Consider the following 23214-nt stretch of genomic DNA (forward strand, 5'->3'; position numbering starts at 1 on the left):
ACACACTGGCATTCCTTAGGTCATACTTAGCCACGGGTGCCAGTAACAGCAGAACATGCTCCTGTTTTTCTTGGAAGTTAGCACCAATAAAGCCCATAAAAAGAATGGTCTGACACAAAAGGCCACACTCTTATATAATAATCAGCACGTACTTGAGACCAATTACTGTACTATCTGGCATTAATGCCCTATGAAATTCAAGATATGCAGTAATCCCCGCATGACCCCTCTTAAATATGGTGACAGGGGATTGAGTTCTACCTTAATGTAGCTAAAAGTCATGTAGATAGCAGTGTATTTCCTAGGTTTGTGGAAAACCTAGGTGCAAATATTTGCCCGGGGGTTTAGAGGTCCCCCATCAAGAAAATGTTACATTTTTCAATTTAAAAAATGCAATTTCACATCCTTTTGGACCATTATTATTACCATAGCTGTGCCTGAATCATTGGGAAATGCTGGAGCAGATAATAAATAAATACCACTCAAAAAGCTTAAAGACAAAACTTGTTAAAGAAGTCCACTGGGGATTACAGAAAAGTCCTTGAGTTAGTTTTGATGCTCACATTGATTTTACATTCATTCGGCTTAGGTGGTGCCCCAAACGCCAGATATGCATGGAGAGACGTGAGAAAGCTGTATTTTCTTTCCTTGACACTTGAATAATTCCAAAATGAGTCTGCAGAATTAATCATATTATTTGAGCTCCTCCATCTTATGAATTGAACATTTTCGACTGCGCCGCCACGCCTCTGGAACAGTTTACACTTGTTGTTCTGTGGTTTTTCATTTTTCTACATGGGGACCTTGGGTTCGCTCAGATGTGGTGGGGGGAGGGAGACAGATGCAGGGAGGGGGTAGGAGAGTGTGTGATGCACATGTGTGTGATTTAACCACCATGGCGGTAAAACAACATTAAGCAGGAGGGCTGTGTCGTGCCCCCGCTGCCACTGAACCCTCAACATTAGAAACAGCTGCAACCTGCTCGTGTTTTAACGTCTGCTCACTGGGCCCAGACTCATTCACCTGGAGAGGACTACTGCGGGGGTTCAGGAGTTAAGTGTGATTTGATGGGGGGGAAATGCAACGCTGCCAAGCCACGGCAGAGTGGCGCGCATCGGCGCGACGTGTAGTTAAATTTTTCGAGAGGTGCACGTCGGGCTACGGCGTAGGGTCCGTGTCTCCACGTACCTACGTACATACCCACGGCGTAGATTTAACGCAGAAGCATAAATCACTCTTAAAGGTCTGGGTTATTTTTTTATTTAACAACAGCCTTTTCAGGTGTCAGTATTCACCAAGTTTGATTTGTTAGATACAAATACTGTAGGTTTTCGTGTGACACATAACAAAAAAATTCCACAAAGCGTTTATTTCTTCTGTCATAAACATTTTGTAAGTAAGACTTTCTTCAGTGTTGACACAAAGCTGAGCATATTACCTGCTGTCTACATCTGTGCCTGGCGGCCCTGCTGTCTCTCCTAGAGTCAGATGAGAAGCTCTAATTTCCCTGAATTTAGTCTAATCGATTATTATTAATTTTTTCACACTTAATTAAAACGTTTTAAATTCCATCAAAATAATCTTTAGAACTAGACACTCTACTATAACATACTACAGTATAACAATAATAATGATGTCTATATCTTCATATCTATATTTTCTTTTTAAAAGCCCAGTGTGTAACGTGTTTAGTTGTTCATTATCAAAAATCTGTGTTGCCCGTTCACAAATATGAATATTTACCACCACCATCAATTCCAAGTATTCTTTTTTGGCTTGAAATTTAACATTTGCATTCGCATGAACTGGAGTAGACCCTCCATATTCATGCGCCATCTTGAAATATGTTAGCCGGTAAGGGACATACAGGACGTACTGCTCCGCCTTTCGCGTTTTCGCTGTCGCATGATAAACTCACAGGTGCTGCTAATGCTGCTGATGGGTATCGTCGCTTCCCGGCCCCGGCAAGTTTGAAGAAGGAAACATGGAGGACTAGCCTAGAAATCTAGACGCATCCTAGCGGCAGCAAATGTAATTTGCAGCCAGGGTCAACATCTTGATGTGGGTCTGGCTTGTCAGGCTAATAGAGGACCACATGTATTAAAAATCCAAATTTCAGGAACAGGAGTCTTCTTGGCCCAGAAAAAGAAAAAGGATATTGAAAAAAGACCGGCTTTTTGAAGCGTGAAGGCTACCGTATCTGTAATACGTTAATACGTACTTTGAACTGTCTGGCGTGATATATGATCTCAACGCTAGATGGGAGAAATTCCTACACATTGGACCTTTTAATATACAGTTACATAATCTTTGTAGAGACAAAGGTTATGTGATAGAGGGCTTGTAGTATATTTCATACATTAATCTTCATTTTGAACTTATTTAACAATGGCTTGTGCATGGAACATTTTTTACACATCAAGGAAATTTTCGGAAGTTACACGGAAGTATTTGCTCCCTCCCTTCTTGCTCAGGCCTATTGATCGGTCCATCTATTAACAAAACTCTGCATTCCGACCTGCCTTTCTTCCCTTCTGACCTTCCTGTCTGCTCATTCCATATTTATGTATTGTGTCCGTCTGTCTGTCGGCTACCTCAACATGTGCTGATACCTTTGCCAGATTTCAGAGGCCGTATGCCATCCCGCCTGCCTGCCATCTGTGAGCGTCTCCCAGGAGTCTTTTCACAGTGATCTCCTGGCGAGGATGTGTCTGGTAGAGCCCGACCAATAAAGGATTTTTACGGCCGATATCGATACAAATATTTGGTGATTAAAAATCCGATATATCTGCCTATATATATTTTATTTTATTTTTTTAAATCCAGAAACGCGTAACAAAAAAAGATTTCCCTAACATTAGTTATTTGTAGTTATTTGAGTCCTCACTAAAATAATATGATAATGCAGTTTAAAAATAAACTTTTTAGTTTTATTGTCACAACAGAACAGAGGAACATCAAAATATATGAAAGTTCTGATAAATAAAATGTATAAAAATACAAACTTAAGATTAGGGTTGTGCCCATTGTTCATGTGCCCATGTGCCCATTGGTCGTCTGCTATTTCATCACAAAATTCACATCTGAGATTTTTTTAATGCGAGAAATCAACTATGTAGAGCTCAAATATGGGCCGTTTTACGAAAAGTGATGGCTAATTGCCAATTTGGTACGACTGTGTCGGATTACAGAAGCTCCACAGTCTGACGTGACAGCCGGCCGGTGCCTGCCGGTGTCGCTGGCTTGCCGGTCGGCCTGTCCACCTTCACAGACCCGCTCTGAGCTGGCTGGAGCTCTATCAGGAGACTCGCGGACAAGAGCCGTTTAGTTCCCCCGATCGTTTGTTTAAATAACACAACACACATATCCATTATAAGATTAACTGGAACCTGTGGGTTTTCAAAGTTATAATGCTCCACAAGAGATTGCGGGCGTAACGTAACAAGCTCGCTGACCGGGCTGTCATTCACACACCGGCCACGGAGCAGGCAGAGGAGAGGGAGAGCAGCGTCTGACAGGGCAGAGAGACACCCGTCTCCCTTTGACAGTCTTGTAAATAAATTATAATATGTATATTAGAGCTGTCAGTCTTCCTCTATCATAGGCGCCGATTTATGTTTTCCTCCGTGGGTGCTCACAGACGCACGCCCTTTTTAAAAAATAAATAAAGTAGTCAAATTTTTTTTGCATTTCATAGGAAATGGACAGCGGTCAACACACACGCCTATTAACTCGATAATAAAGCCGTAAAGTAGGCCATCTTTCAACTCAGGACTGCGCCACTTCTCACAAATACAGATAGGATTGGAGATGAGAAGTTTAACTGAGACGTAACTGCGATCAGCTTTTCAGTTTTTAAGTAGAAAAAAAATATTTATGTAAAGAGATGTAGTCAAATAAAAAGAGCTTCTCAGTAATATCGGCCCGCCAATATATTGGTCGGGCTCTAGTTTCTAGTATGTAGAGGGAGGGAGTGGGCGAAGGTACGATGTATAAACAAGGAGAGGAGTTGAAGCCTGAGCAAACAACAGAATAAGTTCACCCTCTCTCTTCATGTGCCATGATGAGATCTCACCGTGGACGTAGGATTTCACCAAATAGAAGGCAGAGTGAAGCATTCTTAACATTCCGCATAAAAGCAACGCGTTTGCCTCAGCCTTTCCCCACCTAAATATGGCGTTCTGGCGAGGCTCAGAGGGAAGCGGAGGTGTGAGGGGAGATGAAGAGTATGACGAGATAATAGACTTGGTTGAACTCTACGGTAGTTTTGATATTGGATTGCATCTCGGATCAAAAGGGTGCAGCTCTTTAGCCTTCATCCAAACGTACAGGTGCAATCCATCGCTCACTAAGCTAGTCCACTGGATGCATGCAGTTTACAATGATGGCGGCAACTGATTTATAGGGTTGGGTACCGAAACCCGGTTCCACAGTTCTGGTAGGAATCGGACCAGATTAGAACGCAAATTTCGGTTCCACTTAAATGTGTCGACTGAAATATCTTCCCTCTGTCGCTCCGAAACGGACGTAAAAATATCACACTTTCTCGGTAGTCTACTGTTAGCTAGCTACCATAAATGTAGGCTACTTTTAAAATGCCCCCAAAATATGGTCATTTTTCTGCAAAAGAACTGCTAAAGTTTGAAGCTGGTTTAGTTAGCATGCCAACTCAACATTTATTTTGTTGTTACTTGTTAATAGTGTAACTGTTACCCAACCCTACTAATTTACCACTCAGAAATCAAAGTAATATTTGAAACAATTGTTCCTTGACTTCAGACAACAGCAGGCCTCTCATCGTTAGTCAGCGACAGTCGATATTTGTCGGCTGAAATCACGAGTGTTGCTTGCAGATTTGGTTAGTTGTAGCTGGCGAGCTAATTGAGCTCAGTGGGTGTGTTGAAACTCTTTCCCCGGCTGACACTTTTAATGGTTCCATCTAACTAGTCAGCCCTTCATTTTTATTTGGATGAGTATGAATATTAGAAGAAGTTGATTTATTATTCTAGCAAGTCATGTATGCCTGATTCCAGCTAACTAATCAGAGACCTGCAAACGGGTCTGCAATATGTATTTGATGGCCATGCATACACGTTATCAATGCTAATTTGGTGTTGTGAGACAAGGTAACACACAAGGTAAACGATAATAAAATAATATAATAAATAATAATAAAACACAAATCATCACGTGAGAAGCTGAAGGCCACCTGTTTTTTTGCTTGATAAATGACTTGAGAATTGTTGTTGGTTCGTTTTCTGATCGATCTATGTGATCAATAGACAAATTGTCTCAGTGCTAGAATGCTTTCACATCCCTGTTGTAACTAGCACACATGGGAGGTTTTGACAGCAAAGCCAATGCAAGAACAAGAACCCTGACTCATTTCCACTTTAAAATCCCACTCCTAATTGCATTATGGTTACAAAATGAGGAAGTGGAGATTGACAAGTTGGAATACTTGGTACATCTTGCATGTTGGAGTGATTCATTTGGAACTTGGCTCGCTGCTCTGGCTTATTTATGAGTGTCTAATGGGTCTTTGCCCCAGGCGGTGTCTCTCTGTGGCGAGCAAGCAAGCAAGCCAGCAGAGAGCTGCGTAGATGGGATGCTCCACTGTCTCTTTAGTGTGCAAGCTCATTGTCTGCTGTCACGTGTGTTCCTGTATAGAGTGTGTGTGTGTGTGTGTGCGCGCGCACGCGCTTGTGTTTGCTTTTGGCTTAATCAGCACTGCTGAGTTGGAATTCCAGTTCATCAGGGAGAGAGAGCGAGAGAGAGAGAAAGAGGGAGAGTCAGCAAGATATGAGCAAGTAGGAGATAAGATAAGCAGATAATGCAATGACTTAACAATATATGTGAGGGTCTAATAGTGAAGCAAGGGCTGAGAGTCTAAGGAAAGGCTTGCGTTTAGGACAGCGGGACATGCAGTGGATTTGAGGTTATGGCTCAGTGAGAGTTTATTTAAATCAAGTCCGAATGAAGGACGAGTAACCCATAACGTAACCCATGCAGCCATGTTCCTTCGTGTTGCCTCCACTGCTTATTTGACATGGCAAGCGTAAAGCTTTAGTGCATAACTTGTTTATATTAATGAACATCCGTTACATTAAGCCATTGCAAATGAGTTGATGCAATACTAATTAATACACTCGGCTCCACAAAACTCAGTGTTTCCTCTATGATGTTATTTGAAAATGGCGGCCCGCCACAGCAAAATTTCTGCCGCCATGGTATCAGAAATAGGGCAGACGCGCAATGTAGTCGCGGTTGCCTTTTAAATGATCCTGCCTGTTGGAAAGCCTGTCCACGCCCCCCGCAGGTGGACGGCGATACTGCAGTCTGACGTCGGTTGAGTGAGCGGCACTGCGCTTTGATGTCTGTAGAGAGGCAGCAGACTTTTTATTTATTCCTTTTCTTCATTCTGTCTGGTTTGTGCGTTCGTGAGGAAAACGTGAGTATTGTCCATGTGGAGTTTGTTGTGTGACACCATGCAGGACAAATATATTATCTGTATAGTTTAACTATTTAGATCGAAGTTATGGCAGGAGTTGTCATGAAAGCCTTATTTTCCTTGCTCCACGGCACACTCGTTAGTCTATTTAGCTAATCATCGCCGTTCATATTTGATAACGCCGGTTTATATCACACTGTATGTGTGCTCTGAGTGTTTCTATGTTAAAGTTACCTTTTATAATATAGTGTAGGAGGTTATTGTGAAGTGAATCTCCGTTTCTATGCTCTGTAGGCTATGTGCATTTAACCACCTCGTGATATTTTCAACGCTCCATGTCTGCAGCCTACTTGTAACATTGGTAACAGCTACAGCTAATAAGTTATAGCTGCTGCTTTTAGTTCACTTAGTAACTATATTAACCACTGTTGATTCCTATAACATTCATAATTATTAGTATAGCTGCCCCCACTGCTAAAAACAATCCTAAAGGATCACTGCCACACTCTCTGTATGTCTCAGTATGGCTGTGTTCGGAAGATTGTGTCGTCTGGCGACTTCTGCGCGTAGATACTCAAGTGAAGATAATTACCTATTCTGAAGAGTCCATGTTTTTTTGATCCTCAGTGTCCTCCTTGGCTACTAGCAACTGTGTGGTGGAGGGGTGTGGGGGGCACGTGCGCGATTATGGAAGGCTTGCATTATGTGGATGCGCCGACAATTATGTTGTCATTACTTTGAATTCCTCATGGGGGGACAGAAACTACGCGCTATAGCTTTAAAGATGACTTGTCAGATTTGCTGTCATGTTATTGTATGGAAGTTGCGTTTCACAAATCCACAATTTCTTCCATCTAGTGTCAAATCCCGAATGCTTACTGGCATTAATCGTTCAGAACGTGGTGACAGTGGTTGTGACTGAACGCCCCCCCCCAACTGGAACACAAGGCATGGCCTGTTGTGCTTATAAACTGCATTTAGATTTTTTATATTTCATAAACGTTTTTTCTATGTTACAATAGTTTGAATATTGAATTAAAAGTCACAGCCCTAGTTGAGGTTGGGTCCTGATAACTGGTTCTTTTGAATCTATTTCCAAATTGGTAAAATGCGCAGATTTGTGTATTAATACAAATAAAAGTAATTTAGCTAAATAGCAAATGTAATCTACCTGATACATTTTAGTTGTCAGAATGCCAGTCTTCAAGTTGAGTTTTTGCGCTTTATTTTGTGGCCTCTTGGGTGCAGAGGAAACAAGCTGTACATACAACATTGACATGTTATCACATTTTAAGTGAATAAAGCTAACTTGTTAGCAAACAGCTGCTTATTGACACATTTAGCAGATGCAGAGCGACGTTAGCATTTTTTTGTTCCCGTCCAGCCTCTGAATGTAAGTAACCAGTGAGGTCTCACTGTGGTAAAGAAGAAGTTCTTCCTCTTTGGGAAACACTCCATAAAAGCTGGAGGCTCCTTGTGCAGCCTGCTGCTTGTAAACCCCGGGGGAGCTGTTAGCTCGAGGCCCGCTAGCCACAGCCTCGGCCTGTTCCCAGCACAGCACAGACACGGGAGAGACTTTCTTTTCCCGGAAGCTGTTGAAAGTTTGACATAATGCGCTCTGCCTCGGTGGAATTGTTGAATGGTGTTCAAAAAGGCTTTTTAGCCGTGCTGGTGTCAGTCCACCACTTTGGAGACTAAAATATCTCAACAACTATTTAAAGGATTGGCCTGAAATTTGGTACAGACATTCATTGTCCACAGAGGATGAATCCGACTGACTTTGGTGATTTCCTGAATTTTTCTAGCACCACCAGCAAGCCAAAGCCTTCACTTCTTCAATTCTGTGGCGTATCTTAAGTCTGTACAGACTTTGTGGTTCCCGGATGATGAATCCTCCTGACCTTTCCTTTAGCGCCACTAGCTGGTTGACGTTTTGGGCTCTTAGTGAAATGTCTAGACAACTATAATCTTTGATGATTCCTTAACTGTTCTTAGAGCTGATTACATGATTGGTCCGCATACAGTAAAGGCAATGAGTCTGTTACACCTTATGGCGTTTTTCCATTACATGGTACCTGCTCGACTCGCCTCGACTCTAATCGCCTTTTTTGGTTTTCCATAATGAAGTAAAGTCCCTGGTACTTGTTTTAGTATAACCTTGATGTAGTATCACAACGTTTTGAGTGCAGCATCCGGGTACTTGTAGTGCACTGCATTTTGCCATACTTGTATGCTTATACTTATGCCATACGTCAGTGTGAACTATGCACTCCAAATAGCAAGTGTAAATACAAGTGCGCGATTTGAGACATGGGACTACTCTTGACTCCCATTGAGCAAATCCACTGCAGACAAGTTGACCCTTCCCTTCCCAGTGGGGAAGCCTTGGGCTCTGTGGTATGCACCAATTACAGTGTTTTTCCCTCTTCCCTGTGAGAACCCTTGACCTGTGAGTGTAGCTGTAGCCAAGTGGATGACTCAAGGTGACTTGTTTCCATGCGCCGGCCAGAGGCCCAGAGAAAGCCCTCGGCTCTTTCACCATTTCTTTCACGGTGAGAAATTATTGTTTGCAGTTGGCCTTAAAGTTCAGCCGCTAAGTGACTTCATTTTCTCGCGGCAGCCCTTCTCTATTACTGATGATGTTGTAATGATATATCATTTGTGGCTTGGCGAAAATAGGGACAGGGGACATTACAGCGAACAGGTTATCTGAGCCAGCTGGAAAGGGTTTTGCTACAAAGCCCTGTCATGCCCAGAAACGGGAGACTTTTTGCAACAAGCACTTTTACCGTCTGTCCATAGCCGCACCCCCCTCTCTTGTTCTTACTTTCTCCTTCCTGCACGTGCATTCTCTGTTTTTCTCATTAGGCAGACAGATAAATATCGGTGCTCTGTTATGATATCTTTATCGTGTGTGTACATGTAGACGTAAACACTGCCTTTTATCATACCCTCAACGCAGTGTAGGCCAACTAGTCAAGTAGGTTTTTTGTAAGGTTTATTTGACAGTGGTGATTTGTTTTTGTGGAGAACCGCGAGCTTACCCACGACGAGTGCACTCTGGTACAGAAAGCAGAATGGGGCTTCCTCTCATTCGCTTCCATTTTCTTGCCGTCTCTTTGGTCGTTATTCATTTCTCTCTGATCTCCTCCCAACAGCGCACTCCCCCCCCCCCTTTTTTCCTCTTTGTTTACCTTTTCTTCAAGAAATCTCTTTAACCAGACTTCTCCTTTTTCATTTTATGACATGGCTCCTTGGTCTCTATTACTGCGTGAGAGTGATTCTTGTGTCTCATACAGTCACTCTCTCACTCCGTCCTTATATAAACACAGGCAGTGGCTTAATGTCTTCGTGTCTACAATATGTTTTTACAGCTTCACGAAGACAGGTGTGTTAATGGATGTGTAGCTGGCTGGGTGGCTGCTGTAGTGTTTTAGTGACAAAGAGAGATGGTTTATTGACTGGTGTGTTCTGTTTCAGATGAGAAGCCCGTCCAGGAGGAGGACTGGGTGGGTTGCCAGCATCCTCAGTGTCCGGAGCGCCGGAGGGCCTCTAAGGTAAGACCATAAACCCTTAAACCTGCCAGGTCAACTAAAAGAAGGACTGTGATGTCAGTCCAGAGTGTCTTCATATCCTGGAAAATCAAAGTTGACTTAAAGTCTCACTGAAAGCAATAGTTTAAATCTTGTTTGTTTAACCTGGATTCAGCATGTTTTGTTATTTTTTGACAGAGCCAGGCTAGCTGTTTCCCAACCTTTTCCAGTGTTTAAGCTAAGTTAACCAACTGTTGGCAGACATGAGAGTGATTTTGATCTTCTCATCTAACACTGCGCCAGAAAATGATCAAAGGTCCCATGGCATGAAAATGTCACTTTATGAGGTTTTTTTTAACATTAATATGAGTCCCCCAGCCTGCCTATGGTCCCCCAGTGGCTAGAAATGTTGATAGGTGTAAACCGAGCCCTGGGTATCCTGCACTGCCTTTGAGAAAATGAAAGCTCAGATGGGCCGATCTGGAATCTTCCCTTTATGACATCATAAGGAGGAAGGTTACCGCCCCTTTCTCTGCTTTGCCCGCCCAGAGAATTTGGCCCACCAATGAGAGAGAGGCATCATGGCTTGAAAACAAGCAAAGTGGCAGTTGGTCATGGCCACCTTTTTTTCTTGTGACAAATCAACTCAGTCACATAGACCCCATTATGTATGTATATAATTAAGACAGTTGTGGTAGAGTGGTTTTCATCTGTTAAGGTGGCGATTTAAAAAAAAAAAAAAAAAAGGTGTGTTTTTAACTATCGTTGGACATTTTATAAAGAGAGAGAGACACACACACATTGTACACATTTACGTTAAAATGACAAGCGCCTGTAGCGGCCATAGAGTCTTATCCGCCGGGAGAAAAGGGGGAAATGGCGTGATGTTGTTAAAGAGTCACACGGCCTGCAGGGAGAGGAGGTAGGGGTGGTTGAATGGGTTAACAAAAGTCAGACTTAGCCATGGGTTTCCTGTTTCCTACTGACAGGCAACGTTGGTTTCCCTAATCTTAACCAAGTGTTATTATTGTGACCATGATGACAAACGTCCCCTGTCCTTAACCAAGGAGTAATTTTAACCCAAACCATGATCTATCCTTACCCTAACCTAGTCGCTTTGTGCCTAAAACTAACCAAACTGCGACCTAAAGTGCTTGTTCCGCAACAGTGATTTGTGATTGTTTTGGGAGGCACTGACAAATGATGTCGTCCTAACTATAGAGACATCAGAGGGCAATTACAGTCATCGTAGTAATTTGCAAGACTTGTTGTGCTATTACATGGAACAATTTCAAATGGAGGGGCCAGGCTGGGGCGACGTGCCATTTTAGGGGTCCCAAATACATTATGCACAAGTGTTACATACCACCAACCCTCCATAGGTTTGGTTCTGCAAAAGACTTACAATACATACATAACAATAAACACATTCAATTGAAATTGAATTCACACTCATTCAGTGTTAACCTACATTTTATTTATCATTGGACATGAATAATATCCTCTTTGGGGATAAAGATGAGGTTAAAAATGTTTACCAGAGGGAGGTCTACCCCCCCGACCCCCAACCAATAAACCACCACATCATTTTTACTATCCCTTAAACAGGAACTGAAAATGAAGATGCACGCACCATGACTTTGTCCCCATAACCTGTCCCTCGTCGGATGTACCCAGAACTTACTGCATCTCTCTTACTGTATGTTGCATTGCAACACAGTGAAGGCCAAGCAGTGCAGCGAAGCTGCCATTTTTTCTTTTAGGTGTTAAAAGGGGGCGGGGGGGGGGGCGAGTGTCTGGACTCTGTGCCTGCCCGCTAGACTGTGAAATGAATTATTCCTTTGAAGCCACCACTGGTTTCTGAAAACAGGGGTCTGGCCAGAAGAGAAACTGACATAGTGTCTGGTCTGGTCTGTTTTGGTTTTGTCGACTCCCTAGTACCGCCACTAGAGGAAAGCATTAGACCGGATTTTCCCCATTTAAATCAAGATGTTGTCCCCTTCTGTCCTCTTAGTGGAAACAATGGAAAGGGAAAACGACAGAGAGAAAAGTGCATTTAGTCGGCAGTGAGACAGGCGGTTAAATATAGTTTTTCTCCATGGCAACTGCGAATAATAAAATGGGGGAAGAAGAGAGAGCCACAGAGCTTAAACGTGAACTATCCTCTCCCTGCTCCTCACATTATTGAGTCTCCCAAACCCCACTTTTCCTGAAAGACATTTGAGCCTATGAGGCTTCTCTCACATGCCACGGTCCCTCCTTTTTTAGTAGTGAATGAGGCAGAAGGTGAATTCATGAGCTGCAGTATGTCATCTGAAAGTATGCAATAGTGTTTATATGAGCTGCTGTGTGGCCTGGCGTGTGTGGGGAGGGCGTCAGACATGCACAAAGCATGTCTGACGCCACCTGTCTCCTTGGTCAGGGTTGATGTTATTATGTAAGGGGACTAGGGAAAGACTTGTAGCCAAGTGTGGACTGGGATACACTATGATGGAACTAAACCTGACACTTTATAAGTCACAGTAATAACGATCAATTTGGAACAATGTTCCAACAATCAGCAATTTTAGTTGCTTACGTTTCAATTTGGGTTCTAATCTGTGCCATGAAATGACCAACTTCTTCTCTTTCTCTGGGGACTACAAAGTTAAACTTCACAACCACACTCCTGCTCTCCCTCTGACAGATCAGATAGAGACTCAGCCAAAGGCGGGAGTCTGGCACGACCACCTCCGATTGGCCAACACTAGGTTTCTGTTAACCCTTTCCTTGACTGGGTTACAGGTGCATAGCATCGGCGACAGCTACACAGGATATTAAACCTGTTTCAAGCCCTTTGAACCTGTAATTGTTTGTCTTCTGTCACTAACTGACACGTTCGCAAACTAACTTGAAGCACTAGAATTGATTTAAAAAAAAAAAAGAAATGTAGGGTGGCTAAGATGGCTTGAGCCCCCCTAAATCGCCCATGATCATGACCATTTCACTGTTTCTTGTCTGTGTCGTCGGTAAGCAGAGTCAAAGGAAAGACCTTCAAGGAAAATATTAAGTTTTTAGATTTATTAGTCGGCTTTTAGAACTCAAAGTATTTCATTGCGTCAGTGTTTTTTTCCACACTTACTCTTCATTGCCTTACCCCACAGTGATCTTTTCTATCCTAGTAAAGGAGGGGGTTATCGGGAGATAAGCTAAAGATTAATATTTCTGGTGATTTTAGTACTTTGAGGTGTGATGTAAGAACAGTGACAGGATGAGTCATGAAAGTTTGGGCATTTCCAGACTATAATAAAATAAAAATATATTGTGCAATGTAATCATTTCTGACATTCTGACATCATTTCTCATTTAGCTCAATCCTATTGGGCTGTTGCTCAAGAGTTGTACATGCATTGCCTGTAACAAGCTTTAAACAGCAGGGGGCGATGTCATTTTAAACCTGACCTGAAGTACAGTGCAGGGCTCGCTCTGTTGCCTATTCCCCTCCAGAGCTCACTCACTCTGCCTTTGCTGCACAAGTGAGAGGCACATTTCTAGGAAAAATGGGAACATAAATATAACTTTTGCCCACTCCACCCACCAAACAGATTTAGAAGGCATATTTCCTCATAAATTGAAAAAAAAAAACATTAAACTTTTATATTTCACTTTTAAGAGGATTTTTTTATACCAATAGTCTCTTTGATATGCTGACAGCTTGGCAGCAGGACACAGAGTAGACACGCATGCACGCACACACGCACACACACACACACACACACACACACACACACACACACACACACACACACACACACACACACACACACACACAGAGACAGTCTGTCTGTCTCTGTCTGACAAACAGGTAATCTTAGGCCAGTCCTGCACTGCATTCAAACCTCATGTAGTCCTCGAGTCAAATTTAACCAGTTTTTAAAACAATTCTTCCTGAAATAGTTTTGCTCTCTGTTGTTTGTGAATAAAATTGCATCAGTTAATTTTGACTTGGGGATATCCTGGCTAATATTTGACATATACCAGTATTTTATAATCCAAAACAAATAATAATTGCTCCTCATTCTGTCATTAGGTCAAATTAAATGTAAATGACTATTGACCATGAATGTAAAACTAGTTGGAATGAAGTTGGCTAAAAAGGTGTAACACACAATTAAAGCGTTATAAATTATGCTTTTTCTGTGCTTTTATAAACAAGCAAACCAGACCACGACCAGGGAGCGACAACAAGTGCATGGTCAACAGGAAGACAACCTGAGAGTTAAACCTTTTTATTCCTAGACAGGCCTGCCTTTGGTCGTTCACTGCCATAGATCATCTCTTGGCAGCTCTGCGTCTCTTCTAGTCGCAGCATGACTGGCCTGGAACGGAATGGGTTCACCTGCACCATAGCTTACAGAAATCACACCAGGTGTCACACTCCGTGCATGTCGTAGCTCAGCGCTGTCACCACATTACACAGCAGCTCTCAAAAAGGTTACTTAGAAGGCTTTTGGATGGCCCGACACATGTGTTTCCAAGAGGGCTTACTGGCGTGTTTGGATACTTTGCTGTGGGTTTCTGCAAGTCACTGGGATTTCAAATGAGCCTGCAGGTGTCCAAGTGGAAGATGACGGCCAAAACCAGACATAGTTCTTGACTGAGTTGGTGGGATTGATTTCAGATTATGCTGGTTAGCGCTCAGTGCTAGTCTGAGCTTGCTCCCTGGATCTAAACTCCCAGAGAAGGGCTTATTATACCCTTCTCCCTCCCTCCTCTTTGCTTCTATCCCCGTCTTCTTCATTTCCCTCCCTCAGCTTTGATAAGACAGGACCAGACAAGACAAACCGAAAGGTGTGGGTCGCCTTGGCAACGGCCCCTCCCTGCCCAAACAGCTGGAGGCAGAGGAATAATGTGAAGAGAGTTGGGGTTAGACAGAAACACAAAGGATAAGGAGACGTTTCAGCCAGTCAGCTGGCTTTAACTTTTGGTTTAGTTTAAAAGTTTAAAGTTTTTAGTTTTCTTTCCCTGTAAGTGAATTTCCACCCACCTGTTTTTGTTTTTATGCACAATTTTCAATCATAAAAACGGAAAACTACAGTGGACTAGAGTGGAAACTACACAAATTTGAAAACAAAAAACACGTACAACATTGCAAAAAAGACTTGACTGTGTCATAAGACTTATTTGTCACTTCAGGGTTTCCGCGGGGTCTTCAAAAGTCTAAAGAAGACTAACATTTCAAAATCAAAATTTTAGGCCTTAAAAAGTCTTAAAGGGGCGTTATGCAGTTTTGGTAATTTCTTCGCTATTTTCTCACTTTTTGCTCGCAGGTTTCTCTGTAGAGCTCCCCCTACAGCTTCGGAATAGATATTTGGCAGCTCCTATGTTTATTCGTGTCTGACTTGGTCCGTCTGCCGTTTCCTCTTTCTCTGTTCCTCCGACAATGCTTTCCTAGCTTTCTGCTTCTTTTTTGCCGGCTCAGCCATGACGATAGTGTGAAAAACTCCATCGCAACCTTGTTCTTATAGCTAGCCGATTCCTGGGTGACGGTGTGTATGTGTGCAGTGCCGTGAAGCAATTCGTTATCGCGAGACCTGATTTCACGCGATACTTCCTGACGCTCGCCAACCCAAAGTTGCAAGGGTGGTTTTTCCACTCACAGGCACTTAGGGGGGAGCGAGACGACCACGATTTAACCCGAAAAAAAGTCATATAACCATTTCAATGACTCCGAAGCTGTTCAGTTAAGGTAAATTGAGCTAAAAAAAACCCGGAATAGTTCCCCTTTAAATTCGCAAGTATTGTGTTCTAGGTCTCAAATAATTATATATACAGGTCTTAATTTTACGACATCCATGTAACGCTACCTCTAATGCTCATTGAAATGTTCCCGCAGCGCTTTAGAATGTTTTATTTTTTATTTTATTTTGTGGTGTTGTAGTTCTCTTTGTCTCTAGTCCAAATATAATTCACTGTATTACGACTACAAATGAGACCAACATGCAACTTATATTGCATATGAAGCAAAACATAAATTCCATATTTCCATCTTTGTTTCTACCGTTTGAGATTTGACTGGCACTCTTTTAACTACGTCATCTCGTTCAAATGTTCTTTCGCAGATTTTTCGGCAAATCTGTGCTACATTTCGATGGAAACCTGGCTTGTGTTTGTCTGATGCTGTCACTCGCTCCTCACCCCTGTTGTGTTTTTGGTTTTGGTCGGCTTTTATTCTCTCTTTTTGTCCCTCTCTTTTGTCCCATTCAGTCGCATATTATGAGTAATCCTTTGCTGATGTTTTAGAGGAAGTAATATATTAGTCAGACAAGCACAGACGCACCCGCGTGATATACTTCACACAGAATCACCTTATTACTAGTGGCTGAATCATTCAATCTTTACTGTAGCTGTGCTCCCTATTTTATAGTCCTCCACTTGCATTTTCTTTTCATGCCAGTTTTTTTTGTGTGTGCTATTTTACGAATACAGACAAACTTTCCTTTCCACTGTCCTGCTTGGCTGAACATCTCACCTTACTGACACTGACAGGGACCTGCTAAGGCTGCTAAGTAAACACTCACAGTGGGCTGGATGCCCACTTTCTGTCTGTGTCAAGGTGCTGAAGACTGCAAGGTCTACGTGGCATTTCCTGGAAGAGATGGCTTCAATTCTGGGGGCCCTATTTTAACGATCTAAGTGCACAGTGTGAAACACCTGGCGCATGTACGTTTAGGGCGTGTACGTGCACTTTAGCTAGTTTGACGGCGGAAAAAAGGGTCCATGCGCCAGGCGCATGGTTCAAAAGGGTTGGTCTTAGTGTCTTCATTAATTCATAGGTGTGTTTTGGGCGTAACATGCAATAAACCAATCAGAGTGTCATCTCCTGGACGGGAAATTGACAACTGCGTCGGTCTTAATCTAGCAAAGACGCTTGCGTCGGGCACTGACACCCTCCTATATGTCTGGTCGTAGTCCACCCTTCAGCCTGCAGGGATTCACTTTTCTGCCCGGTGGAAGCAGTCGGTCACTCAGCATGTTTGGACTGTAGCACCGTTTAAAACCGCTGCATGCATCCTCTTAAGTTTACCTGCCTCTCCTCATTCTTTTTGTGGTTATGCTATGTTCTTTTTTCTCAGTCTTCCCTACCATAATAAGGTATGGGCGCAGCACCCCAAGCCGTTTACGGCACCACCTAAGCCGAAGTGAGCGTCGAAACTTAAACTAAATGACTTTTGTCAGTTCTAATGATTGCAGTTTGTCCCCAGTGGACTGCTTTAGCAAGTTTTGTCTTTACTGTAAGCTTGTTGTGTTTTTGTTTTGTTTGTTTTTTTAGGCTTTTATGGCCTTTATTGACAGGATAGCTTGAAGACAGAGAGGGGGTACGACATGCAGCAAAGGGCCGCGGGTTGGATTTGAACCTGTGACCGCTGCCAAGGACTAAGCCTACATGGGGCACACACTCTACTGGGTCGCCCCTGTCTTTAAGCTTTTAGGAGTTCTATTTGTTATCTGTCAGAGGCTGATATCTAACAGAGGCTGACGACTCTGAGAGAGTAACTCATTTTCTGTTGGATCGCTATCACCTAACCTTAACAGAGAGGTGGATATATGACATTGGTCCAGTGAAAATACAAAACGGAGCACCCAGAGTATTTCGTGCATGTAGTTTTGCTTAAGCTTTTCCAACGTTTTAGACAGATATATACAAAATGATGTGAAATTGCATTTATTTTTAAATTGAAAATGTTACATTTTCTTGAGGGAGGACCCCCTAAAACCCACCTAAGTCTTCTACACACCTAGGGAAAACACTGTTTCTTGCCCTTTTCCTCTTTGTGCAAATGTTTCCATCTTTTAAAAGTAAGCTGCCACAGTTGATTTGTTTCAGAACAGGAAAATACAGTATGTTCAACAGTTCTGCTTGATTTCTACCCACATGTATTTCTCCCAGCTTGTATTCTACTTGAGTAACATCAGTGGCTGCAGACTACAGAGTCTTTTAAATTCGTTTTCTGGGAAAGAGAAGTAACAGGATGTGACCTCAGCTATAACTGTGAAGGTCTTGGAAAGTTGACTTTATGAAGTAATGCAAGCCCACTAATGGAAACGGTGGTCTGCAATGCTCTGATGACTCTGGAGTCATTTAGACAGTGGAGCGGAGGAAAAGTTACCTAATCACTTTTCAACATGATGCTGACTGTCGGGATACTCTGGTGTTAATTTGTTTATTAGGGAAGGGTGAGCGTGCATGCTCTTTTCCATTTCATTCCCCTCTTTCACATCTGCAGACATACTCCTTCAAACACAGCAGCATCTCACTAGACAGATTTTCTGCTGCTAGACTGACGAGAAGTTCAGGCTTAATTGCCTACGCAGTTATTACCGAAAAGACTTCATACAGGGTTCTTCTATAAAGGAAGCAGCTGTAGGAACACATTTTGTAAGCAATACAGTCTTGAGTTAAAAACTCACTCGAGTGCTGTGTGATGAAGGTAGCTGCATGCTTAGATGTGGTAATATAAGGCTCATCATTCTGTTATTACTGGCTGCCTGCCTGAGCATGGTGAGTCTTACTGCTACAGTTTGGTCATAGTTGGACTATTTGCAGTGCATGTCAGTGTTGATAATTTTCTCCGTTTCATTCATCATGACATAGTTCAACATCTAAACGATTGGTAGATTTTTGATTATTTACTGGAGGAACACGTGGAATGTTTTAGGTACCGTTTACATTTTTACCGGTACCGACCTGAAATTGGGTTCCAGTACCCAACGGTACCTTTTTTTTTCGGTACTTTCCCTCTGTAATAACAAAAAATTAATTTCAGTTGTAAGAATAATTCCAAACCTATTTCCCCTATTTACTTAGACCATTTTGGTATTTATTTAGAACATTTTAACACTCCACACAAAATAAAACCACTCCCTCTCCCCTCCCAAACCCGTCCCTACAACCTATTACATCTAATAACGATTCAATTCTGTGCACCCAGGGAAAGTGATCCTAGGCAGTGGCTTCTATGTGAGGGTTGCATTCGGAAGAAAAATGGACTCTTGACGGTCTTCCCTTGCATTTAACATATTGTTTTTGGTTCACCATCTGAGTTTGTTTACCTCATATTTTTGATGCAGTAATCAGCTTTGTGAGTTTACAGTAGGTTGACTTGTCACCACCCATTATTGAGCCATCATGCAAATAATTGTACTACATGTGAAAGACTGAATTGATCATCAGGCTTGCGTAAGAATGAGCTTTTGTTTTTTGAGTGCCAGCTGGCCTCGTTGTACCCACGTCAGCTGATAAGTTTTTCTTCTTAAGTGTATGTAATATCCTGTGTTCAGTCATTGATATTTTCCATGTTTATTTGGACATTTCTCTCCAGTGGAGGAACACTGTTAGATATTGGATCCCAGCAGGCTACAACAGGCTAAGCAGCTCACTCTTGTACAAACACCACACAGACCTCATCAGCTGTGAACCAATCACAGAAGCTGTACTTTTCCAGTCCTATGGAATGTGATGGTCCAGAAACAGAGGCTGACGACTCTGAGAGGGTGACTCATTTTCTGTCGGATCGCTATCACCTAACCTTAACAGAGCGGTGGATATATGACATTGGTCCAGTGAAAATACAAAACGGAGCACCCAGAGTATTTCGTGCATGTAGTTTTGCTTAAGCTTTTCCAACGTTTTTAGACAGATATATACAAAATGATGTGAAATTGCATTTATTTTTTAAATTGAAAATGTTACAGTATTTCGTGCATGTAGTTTTGTTTGGTTTTGATTCTGACTAATTCGGTTTGGCACAGTGTTTTCTTCGAAGTCTATTCATTATTTACATGAAAACGTAACTTATTTTTCTTTGTTGTAAGATGCCCCGATGAGTTTCCTGATCAAATACTGACCCCAAATAATAATGGAAATGTGGAAAAAGGGCATATTTGTCCATTAGGGTTAGTGGAAAGGAAGTCAGTTTGACCAGCATCCTGCAATAACAAAAAAGCTGGACATTGACTTATGCGTATCCATATATATAGTGTCTCGTCAGGAAAGTACAAACGCAAGTAAAGGAGTTGTACCTGTGACGCCAGTTCAACCCCCCAGGAGCATCCCAGTCAGGAAGCAGCATCACGGCAGACAGGGGGAATAACAGGAAGAGGGTACCTGATTGGCGCTCCAATGGAAACGGCCTTGTATGAGCCGACCAATATAGCTGGGGTTCAAAGACTTAAGAGAAGGCCCCCAGTGAGGAGATGGATTGAGAAAACAACCGTCCTAAATCCCTCGCATGCGAAGAGTCTTCCCATGGCAAACCCCACTAATTGTTGGTTTGCTCCGAGTGTTTTGAGAACCTAAACAACCGCTGCTTAATGAAATGCTGTGAGAACTGCAGTCTGCAATGCTTGGTTAGAGAGGCGATAATAAGCTTTGAAAGATCTCCAATTCCGAACGTGTTATTATGGCTGTGGAAGCGTGCTCTCTAAATCACTCTTAACCGAAGCCAGCCACGAAACCGTGGAACGTGCAGCAGCATCATCACGGGCAAAACTATTTTTTCTCTTTTTCTCACATCGACTTGCTTGTCCTTGTTATCTTCATGCTCACATTTCCCTTTGATTTCCCCCCTTATCTCACCGCTCCCTTGAAGACTTGAAATAATTCCGAGCTTGTGGTTATTGAGGGGTTAATGCCACGGTCAGGCATCAAGGGAAGGGCACTCGTGTTCAGCCCTCCAACAATGGCAGTGCCAGTGGGGTCTAATCCTTGAAGATAATTGCATCGCTGCTGTCTATTCCTTTAAATATAGCCTCCCCTAATCAAGGCTGACAGTGGGGGGCGGCGGGGCAGACATGGATTCAACAGGTCGCCTTGTTTTGAAGACAAGACATGGAGGGGGGGTTTGGGCATTAAAACTCACCCACCTCACCTCCCCCTCCCTTATCTTACTCCACACACGCGGCCCCCAGCCTCAGGGGCTTGAATTGTTTTTGTGAGCTAGTTAATTGTGGGGGATTTAAACATGGTTGATCTCGGATTAACCTGAATGACAAAAGAACAGAGGTAGTGGGCTGAGTGTTTGTGGTCAACGCAACAGACTGTAACGGGACGTTCGGCTATAAATCATACTTGCTCTTACGTCAAACACCCACACAACACTGTACTCTCCCACACAAGAGCTGCAAGTAATGATTATTTTCATATTCTGATTTATGTGCTGATTGCAGAAAAATGGCAAATCCTGACATTTTAGAATCTGGAATTAGAGAATGGTTTGTTTAAAGGGGTATTTCAGTGATTGAGTATTACATTTCTGTAAAGTTGGTTGACTTCTGAGAGACAGATTAAATAAAAAGAATCGTCAGAGGCCGAGATATCTCGACTTTTAGTCCCAAGCTTTCAAAAACACTTGTGGGTCTCTTTATTAGACCCTCCCCGCTTGGCAAACGTCAACGTTTTTCAAACTCCACACTTTAAGTTTGTAACGCAAGTAGGGCAACTATTGTTTTCATTATTGATTAAATTATGTTCTCATGAATTGTTTAGCCATGTACAACATCAAGCAGCTTGTTTTAGCCAACCAGCAGTCCGAAACCAAAATAATATTACATTTTTTATCATATATGATAACAGCATGCAGCAAGTCCTCATATTTGAGAGGCATCGTTTGTATATATTTGGCATCTTTTCGTTACACCATTCATTGATTGTCAAAATAGTTGCTGATTAATTATCTCTTGATCTACAAGTCAGTTAATCAATCGTTGCAGCTCTAAATTAAGGCTTTCTGTTGTAAATGTGTAGTCTTCAAGCAAAAGCCCCAGGGTTATTTCCAAGCGGCAGCTTTTGGGCCTGAGAAGTAAAGCCAATGCGGAAGTGCCTAAAACCTGTATTCTCTCTAATTTCCAGCAGGGGTGACTCCACTGGCTCCATAATGACTTCTGTTTCTATAGAAATGACTCTACTTCTGTCTTGATTTATTACCTCGGGAAACATTTTCAAATCGAGATTATGGTCTCAATCGCTAGTTTCACTGTTCATTTTGTAAATTTTGTTCCCATATATTTTAAAATAGAAAATAAAGCAGGGCATGCTTAAGGGGCGTGGCTACACGCCAACCTTTCAATCATGATGGAGACTTAGCAATGCTAACCATGGCACTGAGTACATTAAAAGCCATTAACTTGTTTTTGCGTGTTGTCCATGTTTTCTTAAACTTTGACTTTCGCACTGTGTTTTTGCTTCATCAAAGTTAATTGGAACACTTTGGTCGCCTAGAAATGTCTTGTTCAGCGTTCCGCTAATAATGCTAGCTAGCCAGCATCATCGTTAGATGGTAACTTAAGAAAAAGTCTGCCGATTTTCATCCAGCTCTGTGTACATGCTGATGAACGGGACCAGTACCTGGGGGTCCGTGTTTACCCACCAAAAAAAACCCTCTGCTAGATGATTTGCGTTAGAAGGGTTGAAAATCTGCGACTTTCTCCCTTTTAGCATTTAACTTGGCGCTGCACCATTGAAACCATACACAACACTTGCTTAGATGCGTCATTCTCCCCAGCTTTTCCCCTTTTGTCCAAATATACTTCTGGTTCCAAAATACCAAGATGGCAATGGCAAAAATTCAAACTCGTGCCTTCATAACAGCAGTCCACAAACCAATGGGTGACGTCACCAATGCTAAGTCCATTCTTTATATGCAGTCTATGGTTACCTCCAATTATAGAGAGATAACCTTGATGACATCACTGTAAGTAAGTACATTTTATTTATACAGCGCTTTTCACAGACACGGTCACAAAGTGCTTTACAATGTGCATAGACAATAAAAACATGGTAAAAATAGTCAATAGAATAAAATACAAATACAACAAACAATTATCAAATAAATAAAAGACATAGGCTACCCAAAAGCTAGCCTGAACAGGTGAGTCTTCACTTGTCCCTTAAAACAGTCCACATTCTCAGCAAACCTAATGCTGGTAGGTAGTGCATTCCAGAGTCTGGGTGCCATAGCCTCAAAAGCTCTATCCCCACATGTCTTCAGACGAGTGCGTGGCGTGGATAGCAGATTTAGTTTGACAGACCTGAGAGACCGGGAGGGGGTGTGTAAGTGAATTATGTTGGCAAGATAATCAGGGGTCTGACCATGTAGAGCCCTATAGGTTATGGTGAGAATTTTGAATTGGATCTTGTAGGTTACAGGAAGCCAGTGAAGGGAGTAGAGTAAAGGGGTGGTATGGGTGCGC

At 42.4% G+C, this 23214-nt stretch overlaps 1 protein-coding gene across 1 annotated transcript in view; it reads left to right on the top strand.

Moving 5' to 3' along the window:
* plekhg5b (pleckstrin homology domain containing, family G (with RhoGef domain) member 5b) overlaps positions 1–23214 on the top strand; it is a 91231-nt gene that overhangs the window by 14934 nt on the left and 53083 nt on the right. The window contains exon 2 of the mRNA XM_078255787.1: positions 9932–10008. Within this exon, the coding sequence (XP_078111913.1) occupies positions 9932–10008 (77 nt within the window). The remainder of the gene's footprint in view (positions 1–9931; positions 10009–23214) is intronic.

Source organism: Sander vitreus, chromosome 7, assembly GCF_031162955.1.
Source record: "Sander vitreus isolate 19-12246 chromosome 7, sanVit1, whole genome shotgun sequence".
In the NCBI taxonomy this organism is placed as follows: domain Eukaryota; kingdom Metazoa; phylum Chordata; class Actinopteri; order Perciformes; family Percidae; genus Sander; species Sander vitreus.